Here is a 21,142-nt window from a genome sequence, read left to right on the forward strand (position 1 = left end):
AACTGAGTAACTACCAACTGACGGTCCTTACCCTACCCCATTAAGTAGAATATGAAGGCCAAGACAAGACAGACAGACAGACACACACACACACACACACACACACACACACACACACACACACCAATACACACACTCACTTTTAAAAGCTATCCAAGTGATTCAAGTGTCTGAATAATTGTCATATTTGAGAACTATTGGTTCTACCCAGCTGGTAACAGATAAAGCAACTACAATTCAAAGAGGTTAAGAGCACACACCTCATCAGTTGGGGCTACTCTCTCAAGTCCCCTATGTTCTAAGTCAGTGGTTCCAGTTAGTGTGTGTCAGGGTTTCAATAACAGTGATGACCACCTGACATTCTGGAAGACCCCACAGCATAAGAGGCAGATAAGTACAATAATTTTAAAATAACTTAAAGAGAACAGTTTATGGGTCTACAAAATTTAAACCCATGTTATCTGGGAACAAAGATACTATGAATATTCTGAAAAATTAAAATGTTTAAGAAAGAAAAATCTTGTCTATTGAGGTGCAAAAGTGAATATGCTACGAGATACATGTAAAGCTGCAGACCAGCAGGCAGAATCTCATCTTCTGCATTGACATTAGCAGTCTGTTCCTGCTAACTGGCAGGGTTCAGATATGAGAGGCTCAGGTCTGTCAACATTAAAGGATGAAGCATGCATGAGAGGAAGAGGGAGAGTGGGAAGTAATCCCTAGGGGAATAAAAAAATGAAAACATTAAGTTGCATAAAATTAAGCTGTTAAATTGACCCAGACTGCTTCTTGTATTTCCTATGTAAGCAAAATTTCCTTTAAGGATAAAACTAGCTGAGCCAGGGTAAAGAAAGAGTTAAGGTGACCTGAACAGCACTGTAACCAGCAATAACCTCACCACAGATTGGCAAAGAAACACAAGGGCAGGGAACTTGATGGGACACAGGGCTGTGACTAAACAAAGTCTGATATTGATATTGGCATGAGAGTGTGCTAGTTAGTTTGATACTTTCATTCATGAGAGAAAGGGGTGGGGAAGAGAGAGAGAAGGTATTACCTTATAAAGGTATTACTTATAATCCAAAGTCATTAATTTGTCTGAACCTAGTAGTATATGTCTTTTTTTTTTTTTTTTTTGACTTAGGGGCTCACTATAGCCCAGGCTGAACTGAAATTCACTATGGAGTCTCAGGGTGGCCTTGAACTCATGGCAATCTTACCAACTCTGCTTCCCAAGTGCTGGGATTAAAGGTGTGTACCACCATGCCTAGCCTAGTAGAAAATGTCTTTGAAAATAGTTCTGCTCATCTGTACATATTTAATCATTTGGTATCTGTGTATAAAGCATTTTGCAAGGTGTTTCCCTAATCAAATAAATCTCCAGTAAAAAATAAATTGTGGGGCTCGAGAGATGGCTTAGCAGTTAAGTGCTTGCCTGTGAGGCCTAAGGACTTCTGTTCGAGGATTGATTCCTCAGGACCCACGTAAGCCAGATACACAAGGTGGCATGTGCACCTGGAGTTTGTTTGCAGTGGCTGTCACACATCCATCCTCTCTCTCTTTTTCTCTTTCTCTCTCTCTCTGCCTGTCATTCTCAAACAAATAAATAAAAGTAAGCAAAAAAAAAATTGTGATTGTGAATTCATTATTGTAGTAAACTTTAGTTAGAGGTAAATGGTGAAGCACAAGTCCTTGGTACATGGGCTCCTATGGTTCCAACACTGAAAACATTAAAACACCATTCTAATAAAAAACATTTATCACAGATGATCTCTGATAATTTGTGAGTGGGGCCTGGGGGCTAATATAGGGCTGTCTATTGGGTTTCTTGTTCAACACAGCTTCTTCTGTGGCTCTGTGCTGACCAGTCATTCAACAAGAAGAAGAATAAATGTGGCCTTTTTCTAGAGTCAGTAGTGGTGTACAGGCCATACAAAGGCTGAAGAAATTTTTGTGTTTATATAGGTAGGATGAATGAATTAATGTATTTAAAAATGAGAAATGTGGGCTGGAGAGATGGCTTAGAAGTAAATGTACTTGCCTGTGAAGCCTAAGGACCCAGGTTTGATTCCCCAGAACCCAGGTGTGGTGGTTTGAAAAGATGGCCCCCAATATATTCAGTTGTTTATTTGCTTGTAGTTTGCATTTGCAGCATCCTGGATGGAGGCAGTGTCACTGGGTGGATCTTAAGGTATGATGGTGGTTTCAGAATTCAATCTAAAGATACGCAAAGTGTGCCTAGCTGGAGTTCCTGAAGTGTGTTGTGGCTTTTGACCCTTAGGCTTGTACTTCTCTCTCTCTGCTTGGGCCTGTGAAGGCTGGCCAGCTTCTTCTGCCATTATGGAACTTCCCCTGGATCAGGAAAGTTTTAATAAATATCCCTTCCTCCATAACTGTGCTTGGTCTGGAAATTCATCTCAGTGAGCCTGAAGCTGTCTGCTACACCAGGTAAGCCAGATACACATAGTGGTGTATGCATCTGTAGTCCATTTGTAGTGGCTAGAGGCCCTGGTGCACCCATGATCTCTCTATCTCTCTGTGTCTGTCTCATAAATAAATAAAATATTTTTAAAAATTAGAAATGTGAAGCCATTGTGAACTTAAACTTTAGAAAGTAAAAGGAATATTTCATTGTTGTTCTATAGGAAGAAGTAAAAAATTTCTAATCTTTGCAACATGAAATGCATGCATTATTTTTCTCCTTTTGATCTATTTACTGTTGTTTTATGTAGCTATAAAATTTAAGGACCTTATTTAAGGTAGTCATAAAATGACATGTCATATATAATTCAATATAACTAAAAAATTAACACAACCAACTATTTCTACATTTTAGATTGAAATGATCTAAAAATACAAGGCTAGTTCACATTAATAACAGTGACACACAGGATGTCCTACCGCACTACCTTGCTAGGGAGTCAGCTTTCACTGGACATTCCCAATGGTTAGTTTGAAGAATAATTTATATTTTAGCTAGTAACTCTCGAACATTGAAACAGACAAGGATAATGCAACAGAAACTATGTGAGGCTTGGCTATGGATTTTCATCCTAAAGCACAATGTAAAACAAGTACATTTTCATATGTAAACCAGAATTCATTGGGTATAGTCACAATGAACTCTGGACAGAATTATGACATATTTTTTCCATTAAAATAATTTATTCAGGTCAGCTAATATCATATAGCTGGTCAGAAATAACAGAGAAAAAGCTGTATTCCTACTATCTAAGCTATCTTAGTAAGAACAGGTCTGAAGTGAGTTCTAATTCATACACCACAGTGCTCATGGAAATGAAAAGGTTTTGTAGGAAGAGAGGGTATAGCTGAGCAGTGCTAATACAGTCAAATGTGTCAGTGATACTATCCACTTTAGCTGGCTGGGCCCATTTGCAGGATAAAACAGGTCTTTAAATGACTTATTTCAAAGAAATGTTTGCAGAATTAAGGGAGATGATGTGTTCCACATTTCATTTCCAGCTGCATCACTTGGGGCCATCACTGCCTGCCACGATGCCATAGCCTCAGCTGTGCTCTCAGGTTATCTGCACATCTCAGACTGAGAAACATGAAGGCCCCACTAGGCTCCTTGCTGGGGAGAGCCTGTCATAATTTTGTTTACTGTTCCAAAATTCAACCTTAGAAAAATGGTAGTCTTATTAAATAGTCTTGCAAACTATCAGATTTATAAGCAGTCAGCTTTATCCCTCCCCAATGTCATACTTAAAGTGCATGTATCTTCTTTACCCTTATCTGCAAAGTTAATAAGCAGGTCCTCAAGAACTCTGCTTCAATCATTGATAGCAGTATGGAACAGGGCAGAGCTGAGGAAATCAACCAATGAGAACAATGCTATTCAAGTTGACTTTGATCCATGGACTCACCCATTTACATGCAGTTGCTTAACCAGTTACTTATTCACTACCTGACCTGTCTTCTATCTCTTGCATGTCTCAGAGAATGTTATCACCAAGGGTTGTCAGAGGCTCAGCTGGTGACTTTTCAAGTATAGTCTTTCCCAGTTCAGGGTTAAGCACTCCACCAAAGAAAGAATGGAGGTCGGTGTGAATAGGCATTCTTGGCCATTAATGATTCCAATTCTTTCCAGAACCATTCACTGTCATTGGGTAGAGCTAGGTTCTGCTTTCAAGGTTTTTACTCCCCCCGCTTCATACTTAAAAGGTATTTATGAAAGATAACACCTGTAACCCATAGTGCCTATTATGTGGAACACTGCAGATGTAATTTCATTTAATCCTTGCAACATGCTAAGTAGATGCTATCATATCTATTATTCACTATTATCTGCTGTTGTTAAACCTGCTGAAGGATGAGGAACTCAAGCAAAACACAAACAGGCTTCTTCCCATGTGACTGGAGAGCTGACCAAGCAGCAGAGCCAGGATTTAAACCCCAAGGCTGCTCTTAACCACTCAGGTCAACTGGAATGCCTATCTAGCATAGCTGAGGGTGTCAGTTAGCAAGGAGGAGACACTTTCACTTCTGCATGATGGGCAGCTTTCCAGGATTATTATTTTTATTTATTTATTTGCAAACAGAGAGAGAGAGAGAGTGACAAGACAGACAGACCCAGAGAAAATGGGCATGCCAAGACCTGTTGTTTTTTGAAGCAAGCCCAACAAACTGGCCCTTTTTTTATGAGAGCAAGAGCACGAGAGAGAGAAAGAGAGAGAGCAAGAAATTGGTGTGCCAGGGCCTCCAGCAATTGTAATAGAACTACAGATGCATGCACATGTGCTACCATGTGCTTTTGCATAACCTTGTGTGTCTGGCTTACATGGGACCTGGAGAGACAAACATGGGTCATTAAGCTTCACAAGCACGTGCCTTATCCACTAAGCAATCTCTCCAGCCCCTTTCCAGGATTATTTAAAAGAACTTATTTTCAAAATTATTGTCTATGTTAAGAATGAGATAAAGTATTTTATGGCCTTCTAAACATGCCCTTTTGGCTGGGCATGGTGGTGCATGCCTCTGATCCCAGAACTCAAGAAGCTAGGAGGACTTTGAGTTAAAGGCCAGTCTGGGTTACATAGTGAGACCTTGTCTCTAAAACTAAGTACCCACTTTCAGTGTTAGGGGTTTTATTATGTTTTGGTTTTTATTTATTTTATTTTAAAAACATTTTATTTATATTTATTTTATTTATTCAAGAGAGAGAGAGAGAGAGTGAGAGAGAGAGAGAGGGAGGGAGGGAGGGAGGGAGGGAGGGAGGGAGATATAAAACAGAGGGCATGCCAGGGCCTGTAGCCACTGAAAATGAATTCCAGATGCATGCGCTACCTGGTGCATCTGGCTTATGTGGGTCCTGGAGAATTGAACTTAGGTCCTTTGGCTTTGCATGCAACACATTAACCCCTAAGAAATTTATCAAGCCCTTGTTGTTTTTGTGTTGAGACAGTCTTACTTGGTAGGCCCAGCAAGCCTTGAACTTGTGGTGATCCTCCTGTTTCAGCCCCCTCAATGTTGGGACTACCACACCCAGCTCAAAGTAACCCTTTAAAATTAATTTCACCAGGAAAAATTCAAGAGGGTAGTTGAATGTTTAAATCTCAGTGCTTCCACAAATGATGTCCTCCAATAAACACGGATTAGCCTCTTAGGAACATTTTAATTATGCAGTTCTAAAGAGCTTTCAATATCAGAATAGCACATTTGATTTGTGTATTCATTTAACCTTGGAGAATGGAAACTTTAACAATAAAAAGAATAAAGCCACAAGAGATGACAATGTGCTTTAAAATATAGCTTTATATAATAAAAAAGTGATGACATGGCTGGTTAAATGCCTGTGATGATGATAAGACTGGCTCTGCACTCACTTTTTGAGGGCTTCACTGTGCAATTTATGGAATCTACTTACTACTTTCAAACCCTTTTGTTTTTTCCTTGATCCTAGGACCAGAACATCATCTGCAGATGGAGCACACACTGCAGGGGTTCCCACCCACAGGCTTTTCACCATGCTACCTCAGCTGAGAGTCCACAGTTATAGTCAGTGTGGACAGTGCATGGTGCAGATACAGGGAGCAGGCAAGGAAACCAGCATGCTTCCTCCACATAGAGGCCTTCACAGGCCCTGGAGACTGACTGATGGATGCTGCTTCATGTGGTTTTGGTAATCATTTTCACCTGTATCTTTTGTTGCCCTGGTTTCACAAGTTCAACTTAAACTAGTATAAAGTTTATTCCCTACTAGAAAGTCACCATTTTGTACTGAAGCTATAGATAAGGCGATATTTTATACATCACACTTATTGCTTTCATTTAACCTAGCTTTATGCACTAATTCCCTTAGTGCATGACTACACTTACGGCTCTATTCCTGCTGTAATGAAACTTGGAAAACCAAAATATGTAATTTATAAAAGGTAAGTAAGAGTAGTAACCAAGTGATCAAAATGGCCTTGAAATAAATCCATGTAGATTTTAAAGATGAGCAAATTCGACAACAGATGCAAATGCGATTGGCAAACAGAAATCACAGCAAGCTGCATCGGTCACAGGCAACACAGTTCAGACTCCCAAGATGATTCAGAATGGAATGACTTTTGTTCCAAGGACCATTTCTAAATGCATTTTATTATACTCTTAATTGCTAAGCCATCTCACCAACCCAATAATGCAATAGTTTTAGGGAAACTATGAATTAGCCTTCAACCATTCTAAAGAGAATGTTCAGTTTTATTTTAGCTTAAGTCTATTTTAAGAGAGATTTTGATCAAAATACATAATATACATGTATAAAATTGTCAAAATAAAAAATGTAAAAGCACAGGAAGATTTTAAATTTATGATCAATCAAGAGAAAATAATCCAACTGGACCGATTTCATGAGGATGTGTAATAGGAGGAAAATGTGGCTTAATTTGAGGTTGGCTCCAAGTCCTGGTTTTTGTCTAACAGCTTTATGGTAAACATTTTTACTGAAGCCCACATATGGGAAGTATTTCATTACCTGACTATTTTCTTTGTTTGGGCAGCAAGAGCTACACTGACAGGCTTTGGGGTGGGGAAATGCAGGTGGTTTGCAATGTTTGGATTGAAAAGGTGTGCGATTATTTCAAAGGAGGCAAAAGTAAAAAAGAAACCAAATGATATCTAGGAATATATCATTTAACAATGAAGCATGCCAACGAGGCATTTTTTTTCCTCAGTGAATAGTGTAAGCTGGGATGATCTGACAAAATTTAAGATCCACTGCCTAGTTACATGAAAGTAAGTAGAACAGGAGTCTTGGATTATAGGAGGGAGAACAAGAATAGAACTAGTCTGTTTCAATAAAGCTCTAGATGCCAGGAGCAGGGAGAAGTCAACTCTTTCACGTTGTGACCTATTCAAATTGCCTTTGATCCTTGGTTGAAGGAAAGGGAGTGGGTAGACAAGGAAATTAACATACTGGATGGATTTTCAGATTTTTGATAGTTGTGACTCTCTGTAAATCAATGTTAAGCCAAGATGTTGTGCTGAAATCTGGAGCTCTCTCTCTCCCTGACTGCAGAGGCAGAATGACCCAGGTTTGGGTGCCGACACAGAGATAAGGAGAGCGGTGGGGTTAAATTGCTGCAGTAGCCTCCACGAAGTAGCTTTGACAAGGCTAACTTATTTCCCAAAGTAAATTTCTAGCATTTTTACCAAATTTCTTTAGGAAAACCAATCTAAAAATAGTGTTAACAGTTTTTCAGTAAAAATTACTTTTATTCAATGTTTTCTTGTTTGTTAACCTATTTTTAAAAATCTTTAAAAATCAAACATGAGAAAATCAAACTAAAACATCTTTCCTGAAAAACAGCAAGGTTTACTGCAGGTGGTGGGTGGCTGGCAAAGAGGCAGTGAGGGAGGAAATCCCAACTGCATTCTGCTTGGTTGGGACAGCTAGCAGGAACAGCTATGCATAGCAGTAGTCCTCTGAGTTAAAAGAAATAAACAGGACTGCAAGGTGACAGGATGACAAGGGTAAGTACGTTTCCTTTCTTAGATTGCAAGTACCTTTGGCAACACTGAAGATACATTCCTATGCAAGCTAAAGGATTTTCAGTCATTTACAAATGTAGTTTCTTCTGCATGTAGAGCTTTCACTCTCACCCACTCCGGCATTCTATCACATGCCTCATATATACTTATCTATATATGCTTTTCCTGCACAAAGTCACCCAACTAGTAGGTGACCACCTACCTTCCCAGCTCTTCTCATCACATAATGCTGTCAGGTCCAACTGGGACACCTCGGAGACAAAGCTCTCCTGCTGGTCACTGGTCTCTGGATTCCTCTGTTGTTTGGTATCAGATATACTGGGATGGTCCTGAATCTTCATGGTGGAGCTCTGAAATAATATCACAATATTTCCTAATAGCTACTGTTCACCAAAACCCTCCAAACACCTGCAGCAACTCCATGCTTTCTGGATGCAGCCTCCCAAGCCACAGCTATGAATGCTCCCGGCACAGAAATTCAAACCATGGCTCAAGCCCCTCAGGGCACTATCGGGCCACCCTTAAGCAAAAAGCCACTGTCCATCTGTGTGCCTTTAACTTTTCTTTGGGGAAAGAGGCAAGCCGATTTCCTTTGGCTCCTCCTCCTCCTCTGGATAACTGCAGGCAGCTGACAGTCTTGAGTGATCACTGACTGAGGCCGGGAAGGCGGGACAGGAGTTCATTTCTTAAAGGAGCATGGCTCACCAGATGGTAAACACAACAAAAAGCTGGCTGTGGTTGCTAAAGCCACAGCAGCAACATGGTGTGGTCTTCCAGGCTTCTCTCTGGGTAAATAGTCCTTCCTGCAAGGAGCAGGAACCGAGGGTGGGCACGCTGCCACACAGCTCTGCCACCCTGCAGGCTTGGCTCAATAAAGTGGGGCTAGCTAGGTTTCCTGTGGCTGTTTTCTCCCAGAGTTGGGGGAGAATAGACTATTTATGGAGGCGCTCTGGGTATTAAAGCATTGTTGCGCAAAATCAAACAGCACGGGGTTTGGCATTTCATCCTCGTTAGCAGCAAGGAATAGACTCTGGAAATGAGCCAAAATCACACTGGGAGTATGCTTTTTCTGAGTAAAAGGCCAAGAGCTGGCAAGTCAGTAATGCATAATTTATATCTCACAAATATGCAACTGTCACTTGTTTTTCTACCACTCATCTACACTGAATATTAAATACTGTATTTGGTGGCACCTATACCAGCATAGGACATCTGATGGAATGGAAAACCCTCCGAACAGGATGACATTTAGGCTAGATGCTTTAAAAAAAAATATAGCACTAAAATTAATTCTTTTTCTCTGAATTTGTCTTTTTTTACACCTTGCTCTTTTGACAGATTGTGAAATAAGTCACTGGGAATCTTCCTACTTTCATAAAATTATAAATAACTGTTTTAAAGTGTTAGTCATATTGTACTTCTCAATAGTACTATACAAAATATTTATCTATTTATTTGAGAGAGAGAGAGAGATACAGAAATAGGCAGGTAGAGAGAGACAGAATGGGCGTGCCAGGGCCTCCAGCGACTGCAAATGAACTCCAGATGCCTGTGGCACCCTGTGCATCTGGCTTACATGGGTCCTAGGAGTAGAACTTGGGTCCTTTGGCTTTGCAGATAAGCACCTTATCCACTAAGCAATCTCTCCCACCCTGTACAAAATATTTTTGAGGGTAAACATTTACTTATTTAACATTTCATTATTTATTTGCAAAGAGAGAGAGAGAATGGGCATGCCAGGGCCTCCTGCCAGTACAAATAAACTCCAGATGCATGCACCACTTTGTGCATCTGGCTTTATGTGGGTACTAAGGAATTCTAACCTGGGCCATGAGGCTTAGCAATCAAGTGCCTTTACTTGTTGAGCCATCTCTGCAGCTTCATAAATATTTACTTTTAGCTGTATTATCCTTAATTGAAAAAACAAAGATCACTTGGATGTTATAAGTGATTCATTAATGTAGGAGAAATGTTACTTTTAAAACACTATTTTGTGACTTTCAGCTACTCTTAATACCTATCTGGCCCACTTTAAAATCACCAGGGGAGTAAGTAGTGATTTTTCTATTATATTTCCATGAAGTGATCTATGAAGACCAGCATTTTCTTCACATTAAGGACAAAATGACACATTAACCAGTGCATGATGACTATACTAGAGTCACACAAAAATGCCATAGAAATCTCAAGCTTCAAGACACTTTAACATATTGTCTGTCTATTGCCAAACAGAAACAAAAACTAAAACAGAAGATGAATGTATGTCACAAAAGTGACCATATATATATACACATATACACATACATATATATATGTGTGTGTGTGTGTGTGTGTGTGTATATGTGTGTGTGTGTATGTGCATACACACACACACACACACACACACACACACACACACATATATAAATTTATATTTACCTTAAATTGAATCCTAGGTAGACAAGAGTTGAAAGCTCTAATCTGGCACTTACATTTTAAAAAGTTTCATGGTCTACCAACTGTGTGCAAACACATGTGGGTGTGCATGCCTACATGCATGTGTGTGTGTATGTGTGTGAGAGAGAGAAGAGAAAGAGAACATTCATATAATAAATATTTCTTTTCTTTTTTTTTTTTTTTTTGAGGTAGGGTCTCACTGTGGCTCAGGCTGACCTGGAATTCACTATGTAATCTCAGTGTGGCCTCAAACTCTCAGTGATCCCTCCTACCTCTGCCTCCCAAATTCTGGGATTAAAGGCGTGTGCCACCACGCCCAGCTAAATAAGTATTTCTTAATAAAAGTTGTTTATAGATCAAAATAATTTTTTTAATTTTTAATTTTTTCATTTTACTTATTTGGGGGGAGGAACACAGAGAATGGGCATGTCAGGGCCTTCAGACCCTGCAACTAAATTCCAGATGCATGTATCCCCTTGTGCGTCTGGCTTACGTGGGTCCTGGGGAGTTGACCCTGGGTTCTTTGGCTTTGCAGGCAAATACCTAAACCACTAAGCTATCTCTTGAGCCCAGATCAAAATGGTGCCCTGGATGAATTGATTTCTTTCAATGAATGTGTTTCCTAATCTTTCAAATGGTATCAATGGTTCAAATATTATAAAGTTTTGTGAAGACCCGAGATGATCACCAAATGAGCTGGTGCCTGAAGCATGAGAGACATGCATGTGGAAACCACCATTCTCTCTCCTGCTATGTGGCACCATTATGAAGATTCATGAGCAAAAGGTTGCCAGGCCCCATAACTGTTCGCAAGAGGACTGGGAGACACAGTAGTGGACTGGATTTGAGGGAAAATGTGCTCCAACAAAGGACAGAAAAAAAACTTAAAGTTGTTATGAAAACATGCCAGCAAATAGAGCCATCAGTGTGTCTACCATGCATCAGCCACAGCAACCAGGAGTTGGGGACAGATAGGCGGGATAGGAAGGTGGTGGAGGAGAGCACTTCATAGAGAAGGAAGGGGAGGAGCGAGTGTGAAGGGAAGAATGTGTCACCTTGGCCACAGTGAGAGAAGAGCTTTAGGGTTCCAGCTCCTAGGGTGGTTATGGGGGATGGCAGACAAAGCAGCAGAAGCAAGACTGAAAGTCCCCATGTGCTGGGCTAAGCAGCCTAGAATGATGTACTATATAAATATGCCACAGTGCTGCTTACCACAGGGGATAGAAATACAAAACTAAAATCAACTCATTAATTCATTCAAGAAATGATTCTTTAGTAGCTTACATGTGCTACACATCTTTTTAGACAGTGCAAAATATTGCAATGGACAAAATAATGAGTCTCATATGACAGGGATGTAGAAAAAACCTGAGATCGCTATGAAAATAAAGCAAGGAAAGAGGGATGCTAGTGGTAACGGTGGAGGTGTCTTCTTTTACATTAAATAGCCAGGGAAGGCCTCTCTTACAAAATGATATATAAGCAGAGGTATGGAAGTAGTGGTTTAAGGATAGCAAAGAGGTCAATGTATCTGAATCCAGTAAGGGTAATCAGGCCACCACTAATGAGCAGTTATGATGTGTGCCATGCTGTCCATAACAAGATATTCTCTACAGTGAAATACAGGCTAACTTGCATGAGCATCTAGACTTTCTGGCTGGCTGGCTGGCTGGCTCTTAGAAACACAGCAGTGGATGCCATTCCTTCTCCCTATACCTACATGGGCTTTCACAACCACAGCACAGTCAGCATAGGAAGCACTATGAGCTTATGTGGAATACATGTAAATGTACAACTTTACTCCATCACGCTTGGCTCCCATCCATCTCTGAGGTTGCTATTTCATTTGCACACTGGTCTTACTTAGAAGCCTGAGTCCCAGTTTTTGCCCTTGTTGGTGTATGAACATGACAGGTTCTCTTGTCCTGGGGATGCACAATGGGATACAATGATTTACTGTGCACATGGTAGCCAAGGATTCAGGCTCTGCAGCTGAGACACTGGGCAACAAACTGCTATTCCTGACGTTGTCTTAGGTGAGATACCTCGCCAGGTGAGCCTATATTCTCTAGCAATGCTTATTACAGACACAGCAAACAGTGTCTAATTGCTTATACATTTCTCCTCTTAGATCATTCAGGTTAACATGTCAAGGGCAGTCTCAAGTGAAAAAAATGTTTTCAGTTTAAACTTTTGTTGTTTACACATCCTGTATCTTGTGTTAAATCCAAAAATTAATCGCACAATATTAAACTCAGAGATCCGTTATGTTGTAATGGCATGCACCAAAACCTAGTCAAAGTGCTGTATCCCTACATTAAACCTGTGTGCAATGAAATAAGCTATTTGGCTGATAGAGAACATAGTATGCTAGGCAGATAAAGATGGGTTTGAGAGGCAGAGGCCTGAGTTTAAATGCCAGTTTTGCTAAAGACCTTTGGTGGTTGAATCTTGGTTTCTTTTTCTCTATAGGAATGAGACTTCATAGGATTGTTTTGAGGAATGAATGACAAAAACATATGAACAGGTCACCCATAGTAAGGGTGAAAGAAATTCTATTTCCATTTGTACCCTCCCTCCTTTAACTGTTCACACATTCATTTGGCAAGTAGTTACTGAACATATGCCATGTCCCAGGCACCAGAATTCAGTATAGAAGATATACTGAATATACACATATCAGCCTCATGTATAGTACAAAGGAAAGACATAGGATATTAGAGAGCCAATATGAGAACTCAACTCACCTAATGGCCTCAGGTGGTATTAAAGATGTAGGTCAGGAATTATTAACTTAAGTCTATCAGTCTAGTTATTGCCAAGACTTTCCCCTCTCCAGCTATGCCTATCTTTTTCTATCCTCAGATTTTATTGATCTACTCATTTTCCTGGCTTTAAGCAGTTGAGAAATTTTGCTCCATTCTTTCTCCCTCCCTGCATAGAATCTGGACAAGTGGCTAATAGTTTATTAGAATGAGGAATGACAACCCCAAGGACGATGCTGGGCAATGCAGTTTGCATAGCAAAACCAGTGTTCAGTGGAGAACCACAGGGGACCATAAACAGTTGCTCTTGGCCTGACAATAAAGGAGGGTGAACACAGTAATTTTCCAAAATTCATGGAGGCCAGGAAACCTCCACATCCTTTGCTGGTTACTGATGGTGCTTTAGAAATTTGTACTTCAGGGCAAGAACTTGAGACCCTGTGAGAACTTACTTAATTCTGAGTCTTAATAGGAAAGCCTAAACTTTTTCCTCTTTTCTTTTCCTTCTTTTATTTACTTGTTTTTTGTAGCAGAAGAAGGAAAAGAGAAATAGTCTTTTGCTTATGATGAGTAATATCCTGTTTGTTATCAAAGGTATGCTTCTAATCTCTCTTAAGCAGTGGGCTTAGAAAGCATAAAGAATGTACAAATATCTTGAAAGAATTTAACCCTATATTGACCTTGTGATCTCTCATATAATATAATGTCCTTCCATATAGTGATTGTCACATCTTTTGCTTCCTTGACATAAATCCATTGCTAGTTTATTATTTATATGAAGTATAAAATATTTTCACCATAGAAAATCATTTAGCTTATCAGAGGCTTCTGAAGTGTAAGATACATAGTCTACTGCAAGCATAACTTTGAAAACATCTTCAGTAAAGTATTTTAAAATATAGACATTGCAAGTGAAGGAATGCCCTACCTATCACTGGAATACTTGCAATGGTTAACTGAGTTTCATAATGAAAGAACAAACAATTTAGACTCCCAGTGCTCAGGAAACATGTGCAAACCTCTTTTGCTGGTTATACTGTTATATGTAGCCCAGACAGAATAATTTTTTGTTACCTTACACAAAAATATCAATCAACTGGTTCAAAAAATTTCTTTTCAAGGTAGGGTTTCACTCTACTACAGGTTGACCTAGAATTCACTATGTAGTCTCAGGGTGGCCTTGCACTCACAATGATCCTCCTACCTCTGCTTCCAGAGTGCTGGGATTAAAGGCATGTGCCACCACACCTGGCTCAAAGATTTTAATTTAAACCCAGAAACACTGCAAGTGCTAAGAAAAAACATAGTGGAAAAATGTATAGGTATAGACAAGAAAGTTTGGACAGAATGCAAACCAGATAGGCAATAGTCTCAAGAATTGACAGTGAACATAACATTAAAAGCCTCTGCACAACAAACTATTAACACAGTGAACAGATGGCCTGCTGAACGGGAGAAATCCACTGCCAATGACACTTTGGACAGGGTCTTAATATGCAGAATATTTAAAGAACTGCAAAAGGTAAACACACACTAAAAACTACCAATCAACAAATGGATCAATGACCTGAACAGACAGTTCTCAAAGACAAAATATAAATGACCAAAACAAATATTTTAAAAGTGTTCAACATCTTTAACCATCAAAGAAATGTAAACTAAAACTCCTTTGAGATTCCATTTCATCTTTGTCAGAATGGCTAGCATCCAGAAAACACATGATAACAAATGCCAATGAGGGTATGGGGAAAGAAGAACTCTACTTACTGTTGGTAAGAGTGCAAACTGGCACAGTCACTATGGAAATCAGTGTGGAGGTTTTTAAGAAAAGTAGAAATAGAACTACCATATGACCCAGATATATCACTCCTGGGCATATACCCAAATGACTCTATATCCTACTAAAGAGACTCTTGAACATCTATGTTCATTTCTGCACTATTTGCAATAGCAAGAAAATAGAACCAGCCTAGATGTCCATAAACTGATGGACAGTGAAAATGTGGTACATATATACAATGGAGTTTTATTCAGCCATAAAGAAAAATGACATTCTTAAATTTACAGGAACTTTATATGATAGGAAAACATATTAAGTGAGGTAACCCAGGCCCAGACAGACAAATACTTCATGTTTCTACTCATATGTGATTCTTAGCTTCTAAATGTTAGATATGTGTGTCTAGGTAGGAGTAAATATGAGAAAAGGCCAAAAAACTACAAAGGCACCCTCAAGTCACTTTTGTGCTTACATTCAACTTTGACAAGCAGACCTTCTAAAAGTACCTGCCTGCTGGCCTGTCCCTGTAAGGAACAGCTATGAAACTGAGGGTCATTGTTCCTCATTCTCATGGAAATTTCAATCCCACCTCAGCAGCACTTAACATTGTCTGTCATCTTATATGGATTCTGATAGTTTATAAGAATTATTATAAAGGATATTAGTGGGAACAAAAATCTGTCTAACTGGAAAATGACAGAGCAAAAATGATCATACCCATTAATGGTGGACATGCAAATGCGGCGCCTCAACCTGATGCTTAGGAGACTTGAAACAAAATACTAGTTAATACGCGTTCTAGAGAAGGCAACAAAAGTTGAGACTATTTTTTATTTCTGAGATTGAGGGATTATTGCTGTTTTGCCATAAAACTAAATTATTATTTGACTGATAACAGAAGTTTTAAGAAGTGCTACATGTATATGTTAAAAAATAAGTGTGAGGCAGAATGGCTCAAGCCTATAATCCTAGCGCTTGGGAGCCTGAGGCAGGAGGACTGCTGTGCATGTGAGGCAAGCCTGGGCTACAGAGTGAGTGTCAAATCAGCCTGGACTACTGGGATAGACTGAGACACTGCCTCAAAAGAATGAAACAAAGAAATGACAACAAAGAAGTCACAACACATGGAAGCAAGGGAAAGACAGATATGCATGGCTATGCTGTTTATAAGAGTTCTGGAGATTGAAATTCAGGTGGGCTCAGGCCCCCTCATGCCATCAAGCTTGTTCAGGAAGGAAGCACATTTAACCACTGTTAACTGCTGAGCTGTTAGTTTACATTTCTTTGATAGCTAAAGATGTTGAACACTTTAAAAATATTTGTTTTGGTCATTTATATTTTGTCTTTGAGAACTGTTCAGGTCATTGATCCATTTGTTGATTGGTAGTTTTTAGTGTGTGTTTACCTTTTGTAGTTCTTTAAGCACACTTAACCATGTCTGCAAGCCCACAATCACACTTTTGTTAGCTACTCACCTCGTAATGCTGAGTGTCTCGGCCATCTCTTTCATTTTCTTTGCTATGAATAACAGCAAGAAAAACAAATAATATAAGTTGTCCATTTATTTTATAATACCTTTTATTTGCTCATATTATCATTTTTAATATTTTATTTATTTGAGAGACAGAGAGAGAGAAAGAGAAAGAAAGAGGCAGATAGAGAGAATGGGCATGCCAGGGCATTTAGCCACTGCAAACAAACTCCAAATGCATGCACCCCCTTGTGCACCTGGCTTACATGGGTCCTGGGGAATTGAACCAGGGTCCTTAGGCTTTTCAGGCAAATGCCTTAACTGCTAAGCCATTTCACCAGCCCTCCATAATATCATTTTTAAAGTTAACTGAGTATATCTAAACCAAATTCTTACAAAATTTAAAAACAAAATCCAGAAAATTAAAATTAAACAATTAGAAGCAAACTCAAACATGGATATGATCATTTGCCTTTAGTAGTACTCTGATTTTCTATTCCAGGCATTTTTCCTGCAATATAGTATTGTTGGTCAACATTTAGTCCTTTATTTCTAGTCATTTTAAGTTCTTATAACTCACAGTTTTTAAAAAAATATTTATTTATTTGCAAGCAGAGAAAGACAGAGAGAAGAAAGACAGAGAGAATGAGAATGTGTGTGTCAGGGCCTCCAGCCACTGCAAATGAACTCCAGATGCATACACCACTTTGTGCATCTGATTTTAGATGGGTACTGGGGAAATGAACCCAGGTTGTAAGGCTTTACCAGCAGGCACCTTGACCATTGATAAATCTCTTCAGCCCTCACATTGTTTTAAAAATGAAAAAAAAATTGTTGAAAATATGTGAGAAGAAATTCTAAAATTACCTTTCATGGGACCTTAGTTCAACTTCATCAGGTTCCAGCCTTCCATGCAATTGTGTGGAACTGAGACCTTCCATATTCTATAACACAACAATTGTTAGTCTCTATAAAATTATCATAGGATATGTAATACAGTAAAATAATTATTTATGTTGGTTTGGCCAACTTGTCTAGAAAGTTTGATCTTGGGCTCTATCAATGAATAGGAAGAAAGGGAGGCAGTATAATGTAATAATTGGGATGGCAGTCCTGGCGTTAGGATGTATGGCTTAGCATTCTACCTGTTGTAATTGCCCACTACATGACTACTTGTGCTTCAATTTCCTTATGTAGAAAATGACTATGGCAACATTACTTTACATAGAGTACATGAAAGGGTTACACAGAACAACACTTATTAGGCATAAGAAAAATGCTTGTTATATTTAATGACTGCTAATTATTATTTCTAAAGCTATGAAATATTGAAAATACTGCACTATTTGTCCAGAGTTAAGTGTCCCAGGACATGGAAAGATAGGTTGCCATTGGGATAGCTGAGCATCAGTTTACTAACTTAGATGATATATATAGGGGATTTTAGAATGGATTTCAGAAATTTAAAAAAAAACTATAAAAATGTTCACTTATACCTATTCCTTTAAAATTTGTTTTGCAACAACTCCCTACAAATAGCTTCTTTTATTCAGCCCAGTCATAATGGCTTATACAGATCTGAGAGTCACCTTCCTAATAAAGAGTGACAAAGAATCTTTCATAGATTATCCAAATCTTTAGTGTAAGATCTAGTGCAATAGTTATTAGATTTCCCTAAAGCTCTGAAACATGAGTTCCCAGGGAAAGCACAATCCTCTCTCATTATTATATCATGTTCATACAGTGTCAGTGAAATGAGACACTTAAAATAGTATGTAAACAAGTATTTCAAACAAAGTAAATGTTTTTTAAGTTAAAGTGAAGAAATATTCAGAAAGAATAAGGGGTAGAAAGTAAACCCATGGAAGTGACATTACAGAGTTTGAGATACTTCATAATAATAACATAGAAATTTAAAGATACCCAAGATTTAGACAACTTATTTTTTTGTGGTGCTGGGAATTAAACCCATTGCTGGATCCTTGCTCAGCAAATACTCTATTCCTGATTATTTTGCTTGACTATGGAAATTTGTTTATCCTAAATAGAAGGAACCAAAATATACTGATGAATGCTGTGAGAATTATAGAATAAAGTTGTATTACATAACAGAAAGCTTTGCAACAGGGGCATACTTATGCATAAAAAGTAGTTGTAAGATTGAGAGTTAAGATATGAACCAACCATGCCAATTCTCTCCAATGTTTTGATCATGAAGTAATGTTATATCTTGACAAAGGCCTTCTCTATATCTATCAAAATAATCATGTGGCTTTTGTGTTTAACCTTGTTTATGTGGTGTATTACATTGAGAGTCAGTCCCCAGTCAGTCAGCATGTCTAGTGCCAGAAGGTGCTACATGGGCGACTATGGGAAAATGACTAATATCTGTCCAAGCAACTCATGGTCTAACCTACTTAGCAGCAAATAACCTTTCATGATGCTCACACAAGTGCAACAGTGGTACACAGCCATGATGGGAAACCAAATGTTCTTGATTTGGTTAACTGATCCCCTCAGTGGTATGGGACCCATAGCTGGAACTGGGGAAACAAGTCAGAACCATATCCAAACATAAGCCCACTCTCCATTATCAAGCTACCACCAATCGTGGGCTACAAGAGGGCCTGCACCTATTAAATTCTCTATAGAAAAGTAAGGGTTATCTCATTTGTAGGGTGCTAACTTTACTCTCCATTGGAGAATCTGCTTCTCTTTTTCAGATAGACATAGATCCTAAGGAGAGAGCCACCCCATCATACCTCAAAAGGGTCCTGGCTGAAACTACGAACAATTGGCGAAACAAGCAAGGGTGCTATTTTCTTGGTGAAGTGGGTACCAGCACAAGGGTGAAGGAGATCAACACAGAGAAAAATCAACTCCTACCAAATCAAATTTCCAGAGACCCAGAGGCCCCCCAACACCTCAATACTGGAGCAGACCAAAAATGAACCCAACATGGCTCAGGGAAATTTTGCAGAAGAGGGGGTGGAAAGAATGTCAGAGCCACATGCTGGGTCATGATATGCAGAGACATTTATCCTACCCGTAACTGTGGGCTAACTCCACAATGCACGACCCATATACCTCAACAAGGAGGGGCTAGGGAGAGGGGGTAGGACATGGATGAGCCTAACAATGGAACCAAATTGACTGTATTCAGTGAGTACTAAACTAATTAATAAAAAAATTAAAGAAAAAAATATGTGAGAGTTTAAAAGATCTCTGGGACTAAATTAACTTTTCCAACTCTCTCCTACCTCTGTTAATATCTGAAGGCAGTTATGCTCATGACTATGTCATGACCAATGCAAAGAAAATCCTCATACATATCTTTCGATGTTGATCTGTTAAGTTTAAAATTCTCTCTCAAACAAAATAGAGCAAAACCAAAACAACCAAACCCCACAAAAACCAAACAAACATCCAAGGAGCTGAGTTTTTTTTATTTGTAATCCATAAAAGACAACTTTCACTAGTGTTCAATATTTCTCTCTAAAGCTTTTCTGTAATTCCTGTTGTCACACTGGTTTTCCACACATTTGAGGTTATTGAATATTCATGAACTGGGGTGACAAGAACAGCATGCCAACATACACTGTACCTTTGCTGAGGGTACTGAGTTGTGCCTAGGCCTTTTGGGAATAAGGAACTTCTGAAAAACCATTTCCATTTGGGAAAGTATTGCAGACTGTTTTCAGAATTAACCTGAGAAGGGTGTAAAGATTTACATGTACATAAAACTACCTGTTTTCAAAGAGCATAAAGCATTTTATAAATTCTAAATTCCATCATGTGTTTGGACTCTAGGGCTTAGGGGGGAAAGATCAAGACAAACAGATTAGCAATTGTTCAGTTAATTGAAATGGGAGAAAGGAAAAATCTAACATATAGGTCAAAATAATGCTGAAACAAATAGTGTTCCCACTGACACATGTTTCTGAGCCTTCATATGTAACCTAGTTGCTAATAGTACCACATACCCTATAAAAATATTTACTCAACGCCTTTTGGATGTTTCAGATGGTTTTATATCTCAGATATACCCCTAGGTTTGTTACTAATTTATATACATATTTATTAAATTTGATTTAAAATAATTATATAAATTACTTACTGTATTAACTTTTAATTATTCTATAGTTTGAGTTTTAAAATATAATAGTTTTTTTAAGCAGCAAAGGACAGATCAGGACTTTATGTATAATTTAATGTAAGAAAAGCCTAGATTCTTTCTTCAATTGTGATTTAAAACCTGATAAAGATTTGTTTGTAATCCATAAAATTCTGACTTGTACAAGTCTTCCTTTCAAAACACAGTTTCACAGTGACATATTTATATTAATAATTTAGGGGTATGAGGAGGAACTGAATTTTGAAAACTACCTTCCTCAATTACAAATTTAATCTAAAAGAACAAATGCTTTGATAATGCTGGCTTTAGTCTAGAGGATTTATTTGTCATTCTTTTTCCTGTGTCTGATTGGTATTGAAAGCTAGATTCAAAACTTGTTTGGCCACAGGATATAGCACTTGGAGAAAAATCCAATTTGCCTTCTAAAACTGTAAAATGCTGACAAAACCTTTATAGAGGACAAGGGGGAAAAAAGCCATCTCTTCACAAACAAACCTGTCACCTTGAAGGTCACCACACTGCTGCTAGGGAAAATAGGTTAATTATTCTAACCTTGA

The 21,142-nt window shown here is 38.6% G+C and overlaps 1 protein-coding gene across 2 annotated transcripts in view; it reads right to left on the reverse strand.

Annotated features, from left to right (window-relative positions):
• Fam13a (family with sequence similarity 13 member A) overlaps positions 1-21,142 on the reverse strand; it is a 100,840-nt gene that overhangs the window by 24,312 nt on the left and 55,386 nt on the right. For both annotated transcript variants that reach the window (XM_045143814.1, XM_045143813.1), the window contains exons 6-8: positions 17,318-17,394; positions 16,455-16,497; positions 8,201-8,348 (exon numbers count right to left, since the gene is read on the reverse strand). In XM_045143814.1, the coding sequence (XP_044999749.1) occupies positions 8,201-8,348; positions 16,455-16,497; positions 17,318-17,394 (268 nt within the window). The remainder of the gene's footprint in view (positions 1-8,200; positions 8,349-16,454; positions 16,498-17,317; positions 17,395-21,142) is intronic.

The sequence above is a fragment of the Jaculus jaculus genome, chromosome 2 (assembly GCF_020740685.1).
Source record: "Jaculus jaculus isolate mJacJac1 chromosome 2, mJacJac1.mat.Y.cur, whole genome shotgun sequence".
NCBI classification, from domain to species: domain Eukaryota; kingdom Metazoa; phylum Chordata; class Mammalia; order Rodentia; family Dipodidae; genus Jaculus; species Jaculus jaculus.